Genomic DNA, 6,000 nt, shown 5'->3' with positions numbered 1-6,000 from the left:
AAGTGAGAGGTTGCTCTACATACTTCTCATTGCTGTAGACCTTTTTTTGTTATGCCCAAAACTCTGACTCAGTGCTGTTGAAGTCAGCCAGGTCTCTCCCTGGCTTCAGGTTGTTCTGAATCAGCCTATAAACCTAAAATTCAAAGCTGCTTCTAACAAAGAAAACAAAACATTTTTCCTTCAGTTCCTAACAGAACTTGTGTTGTGGTTTAAGCCTGTTGTTCACGTCTAATCATGTTCACCAGTGATTATTCCAAGCATCATATGTTTGTGTGAAATCACCTAGTATTCAGTATTTCCTTGATTGCATTTGGTTCATCTACAATTAATGCATTTTAAAAGGGCGGTGGTGTTCTGCCATCCCTGCCCTCTCACTCTGCAATTGGGAATGGTGGTTAGGAAGGGCTGTAAACGTCACCGAGGTAGTTAGGTAACCCCTGGTATTTAAGGAGGTGAGAATAAACACTGATCTTCTTTTAGGTGTGGACAGGTGTGAGAGAGGTTGAACCAGACAAGTCAAAGGAGGATTTTTAAAGTTGAAAATATGTGTTTTGGAAGGTGTGCTAGATGTGTTGGTTATAAGCTGCTCATCCTTGCCCTCCTCTGCATTGTGGCCAACACTTTACTTTATTTTCCCAATGGTGAAACAAGATTTGCTTCAGAGCATCACCTCAGCAGATACGTGGAGTGCCTTCATGGCATTCTAGGTGGAGGCTTTCTGGTAAGTAATAACTTAGTGACTTCTTTCAAGTTTATTTTGGAGGTACTTGGTACTGCTCTTTCTCTACTGGTTATCTGAATTTATTCATCAAATATCTTTGTCAACAGGTGTCTCTGTAGTTGTATAAAAAAAAGAGCTATATTATCCAATAGCTATAATTAATTATTATTGATTATGTTATCTACAACGTTATGTCACTTTAAAGCTGAAAAAATCATAGGGTTAGGGGCACAAAATCCAAATGCAAAAGTAAAATCAAGCTTCTCAGCAGGTCACAGTTTGCATAAAGGGTTACATCTTAAATTTTTGTTATATTATTGAACTACTTTCCTTTTAAATGTCCCTAAATAATGAACATTTAGACACAATTCCTTAATTCCTATTATCTGACATGCTGACAGGTATTTCTCTGCCTTAGCTGTTTATTCAGAGGAATTGAGTGGTAGTTGTCAAAGCTTTGCATTTGAGTAACAGGATGCAAGGACTGAGTGTGTTCATTACAGGATGTCATTAATCTGAAGCTCTTATTTTCTGTCCTTTCAGTTTTGTGGACCACACTGCAGCATACTTAAGACCCCTAACTCCAGGCTTCCTTTTTCACCTTCTTTTAGAAGTCCTCTTAGAAATAGGGTATAGGTCCCTCCCAATTCTTAAAACTCTATGATTTTATGATCTCAAGGTGTCTGCAAATCACAGGTTGGAAACAATGGCATGCTAAGGTGTTTTGTGCTGTGAGGGGTGCTTACAGTTGTATTACAGTCCCATTGGGGCCTAGAGTGGGGTTTGTGAAGACTGGGCTTTGCTCACAGAATAATACAAATGGAACCAATGGACCTTCTCCTGCAGGGCACTTGTACAACCTCGTCTGGACTTGAAGCATTGGGGTCATCATTAGGTTTGAGTAAGGGTTGACAAGTGTGTGTCTGTTCAACAGGATAGTTGTTATTCTAGTTTCACGTTAAGTAAGTCTGTGGCATTTGCAAATAATTCTCTACCCTTTCTTTATTTTTTTTCCAGAGTACTCTTGGGTGTAGAGTCTTAAGTGGGCACTGTTAAGTGCTATTATTACTGGTGGGAGGATCCTCTTTTTAATCAGTTCCTTCTTATTCATTCAGCTCCTTCAGTTCATTCTTGATTTTATGCTAAAAACTCTGGATGGTTTATGCTTTTCATGGATAGCTTCTGCTTTGTTACTTTGCATTTCTGTCACTGGGAACTGGTTCTGAAATCTTGGAAAAAAGTAGATGTCTATAATGAGGTGTTTGTCTGAATTGAGCAAAATTTTACTAGACTTTCTACTCTAGTCAGACTGGTTTCTCACACAGGTAATGATGATTGCTCTTAAGTAACAAGTATATTGGCAGCAGCTGTTTATCAACAACTTTCTTTTGAGGTCCTCATTGGAATGAAGTTAATGCCTTTTTTTTTTTTTTTCAAAGCATTTTATTTGCAAATACAGCCTTTAATGAAAAGAAAAAATTTAAAAGCTGAAATCCTTTAAATGTAGCAATACCCCAACAGTCTCTTTCTATGCTTAAGTGCAATACTGCCACAATGGCAATAGGAATATGCCCGTCCTGGGGGTGGTGATGTCAGTAGTGAGATGCCTACAGTGTTAAATAGGAGTAAAGCTGAATGACCTGTGCAGCTGACTGCCAAGAAGCAACAGAAATGAATGCAGTTTGAAGACTGTGTTATATCTGCCCTGTCTGTGCAACCAAAAGGAACAGTGTGGGTTTTTTGCTCCATACCCAGGTCCTCATTGCAGCTGCAGTGTTCATTGGGCTTCACAACGATGACAGCTGTGGCCACGAGGGCTGTGGAAAGAGCTGTGTGGTAAGTGAGCCTGTACACCCAGTCCCAGGTAATCCCAAAGACAAGGCAATGGCTGTGCTGAAAGCTCATGTTCCTGTCTGCTCTGCAGGTGCTGGCCTCAGTTCTGGCAGCCTTGCTTGGCATCCTTGGCTCTGGATACTGTATAATCATTTCAGCACTGGGCTTGTCTCAAGGACCGTATTGTCTTACTCACCTAGAAAGAAACTGGATCTACCCTTTCACTGACTCCTCTGGAGGGTAAGTCATCTGTTCATGAGGATGTTATCTCTTCCCAATGTACACATGAGCTTTATTCCAGTACCTTTCAGCAATGTTCAGTAACCATGTACCAAAATCTATTCATATCTATCCATACCAAATCTATCCTTCCCAATTAGAACTTAACAAATGGCATCAATTACCCTTGCTGTTAGAGTATAAAACCAAAGCCATAAAAAAATATAGGTGATTAAATCTGTACATCATATATTGTTCATGTCCATGAACATCTCTAACAAAATATAAAGTTTTAGGACTCTGAAGGATTTACAAACTAGGAATAGTGGTTGTTAAGTTATTTGTCTCATCATTTGTGTAAGAGTCTGTTTCATCAGTCTTGCTTCTGAAGCTGCACTGCAGCAGCATAAAGTGGCACAATGCCCACATTAGTGACAATGCATTGGAATCTCATAAATGAAACTTGAGATTTAAAAGAATCTTTGTACACTGCAGGGCAGAGAGGACAAGAAGCTCCTAATCATCCCTAATTAAGGTTCTCCTGCAAAAAAAGTCTCAGTGTGCTATTCTCCATTAATGCACATAAATCCTGATGTGGTTCATATCATCACATGCATCTAAAGTGTCTGTATGGCTGGCAACCTCAAGGGTGTATCTAGCAACAGCTTATGGCTGATGCCAGACCAGAGGCAGTTGGAGTACTAAGAAACCACATAAAGCTCTTTGCAGCAGAGTTTGAGTTTTATATTTCACTTGTATCTCTTATATATCTTGTATTTCACTTGTGTCATTCCTCCTTCTCCATCCTCCTGACTGTGACTGAGTGTAGAAGAACTAGTTTAAGTCCTTGCTGAAGGCAAGTGCTGATGTTCTCAAGATGTGAGTGAGCAGTAACAGCTGAAATGCTGCAGTGCCTCACCAAATTTGTTCTGTTTGGCTTATCCAAGTAAGCATAGGTGGGCCCAAAGACAGCAGCACAGGAGAGAGAGTGAGCCATTTGCCTCAGATCAGTGACTGCTGTCTTTAGAAAAAATGCCCAATCCTGCAAAGCTCTTGTGATTGTTTTGAGAAAAACCTTTGCTCTTTCAGCTTTCTTGAGTTTGTGCCTCACTTTAACTAGCAATAGGAAATTCTGCCTTTGTAGATTAGATTATTTTTTAAAAAAGAAATTAAGACTTAGCAGAAATGTGTGGTTGATATTTCAACATCTTCCGAAACCAAAGAAACCTTGCATGGAGTAAACCATTGCTTTTTCTATTCCCTTAAGAATCTATTTCTAAGGGAACCTAGCCTATTAGGACTCCATAGAGTGAATATCCTCAATGCAGTTACAGACTAGACATAATTTGGTTAGAGTATATGGTAAGTATCCTCCTCTGACACAATGTTAATATGCTTTTAATTGCTGTGTACAGGTACTTGTTTGAGTACAACAAGTGGTCTGAATGTCAGGAACCTCAAAACATCGTGCAGTGGAACGTCACCCTCTTTTCCATCCTCCTCGTTTTGGGAGCAATAGAATTCATTCTGTGCTTCATACAGATAATCAATGGCATTCTTGGAGGACTGTGTGGGTTGTGCTGCAGTCATGAGGAAGTAAGTAGTTTGCAGATATACCCATGCTTCTCAGATGAACAAGTAACTTCTTACTTATACTACTGTGGAGTTTTATCAGCAGTTACTTTATAGGTATTCTTAAGCAACAGCTCCCTGTACAGCTGTTCCTATAGCCCTGTTGTGATTAGATTTTCATGTAGTGTTTGATCACATGCTTTCAGCTGACTCCTCAGCTGTCACAGAAATGTCAATCTGCCTGAGATCTAGGAGCTAGAGGGTTTTTGTCTGTTCAATGACACGTGTGATCATCATCACACTGCATAGGTGATATAAGTGAGATACACATCTCCTGGTGTTGGTGGTCTTTGCCTAAACCATTGTGGCATTGTGTGGTGCTTGTTTAATGATATTGTATTAGCCTTGGCTTTTGTCCACAGCAGCTCATAAACCACTGACAATATGCTGCATATAATGAAAACTGCAGCATCCTGGCCCTGCATAGTGGAAGTAAGATAAGAGAAAAAATTAAGTTGCAAATAGCTAACAAAATCTGCAGACAGATCTGGAAGGTTTTCGAAGGTGGATTTTTAAATTTTTTTTTTGAGTGAAGAAAGGAAATTTTCTCCAAATTCTTTAAACCTTGTTAAATAGTTTGGACATATTCCAAAACCAGTATCAGAGTGCTAGTGTTGGTATAACCGTAGTTTAAAGTACGATCCAGATTTAATTTATATCACACACTATAGATAAGTATGTGTTTCACATTTTTAATCGACACAGTTGAGTGCTGTGGCTCTTTCAAAGCTATTGCTGCTTTCTTCCTCCTGTCTTCCTTGCTCTAACTCCAGTATAGAAGAGCTATGCTACGGTTTTCTAAATGTGCTCAGGTTAATGTTTTGCATTTTTAGTTGGATACAATATTAGCATTCTTTCCATTAATATGTTTCTTTCTTTTTGTTCCCCCCACAGACATATGTTTGCTAGAAACCTGACAATGTACTGACATCGCTGCATGTGTGTGCTGTAATGAATACACTGTGGATTTTTTTTTAATATTCCAGGCAAACTGAAATACAAATTGTTGTCAAACTGTGCAAACTGTTGCCATGAATTTAACTGACCTGGGGCCTTTGTTGTTGGAGTCATATGCAGGTTTTCCACTAACCTGCCTGAACTGAAATGCAAAATGTCTGAATATCTTTTGTTCATTTCATCTTGGTGCAGGCAACTGCCTTACCACATGTCACTAATGTGGCTTTATTTATTTTTCTCTTTCTACTGACACAACAGTTCTGTACTTTGTCCTGTTTTCCCAATAAAGTTGCTTTTTCATTCCAATCTTGGAATGAACACAAACCAAATCCAGCCTGGCCTGGATACAAGATTTTGGTCAACTGGACCAAAACCAAAACAGCAGTAAAATGTGGATGATTGAGGGCTTTTCAGGATTTTTCTGAACTTCCCCGTATTTCACAAATAAAGATTTGTATTAAAAATACCCAGGAGGTGTCAGTGATTCCTTCCCTGCCCATGTTGAAACACTGCTCGCCTGGTCTTGGAGTAAAGGACAGCAGTGGCATGAGAACATGGATTTAATGCGGTCAGATTATAACCTGTTTTTCCTCTCCAGCAGGCTCTGCCAGAGTGGGAACTGCTTCCTTGCTTGGTTT

At 39.4% G+C, this 6,000-nt stretch overlaps 1 protein-coding gene across 1 annotated transcript; it reads left to right on the top strand.

Annotated features, from left to right (window-relative positions):
* The first annotated feature begins 397 nt into the window (after window positions 1–397).
* Window positions 398–5,828, top strand: TM4SF1 (transmembrane 4 L six family member 1). Its single transcript, XM_009089374.4, has 5 exons — window positions 398–721; window positions 2,477–2,557; window positions 2,646–2,794; window positions 4,189–4,369; window positions 5,300–5,828. Exons 1-5 carry the CDS (start codon window positions 545–547, stop codon window positions 5,312–5,314), a joined length of 603 nt encoding a protein of 200 aa, XP_009087622.1. The 5' UTR covers window positions 398–544; the 3' UTR covers window positions 5,315–5,828.
* Window positions 5,829–6,000: the final 172 nt, after the last annotated feature.

Source organism: Serinus canaria, chromosome 9, assembly GCF_022539315.1.
Source record: "Serinus canaria isolate serCan28SL12 chromosome 9, serCan2020, whole genome shotgun sequence".
NCBI classification, from domain to species: Eukaryota; Metazoa; Chordata; class Aves; order Passeriformes; family Fringillidae; genus Serinus; species Serinus canaria.
Note: the sequence above shows the minus strand (reverse complement) of the source record. Positions and strands in the feature narration are given on the sequence as shown.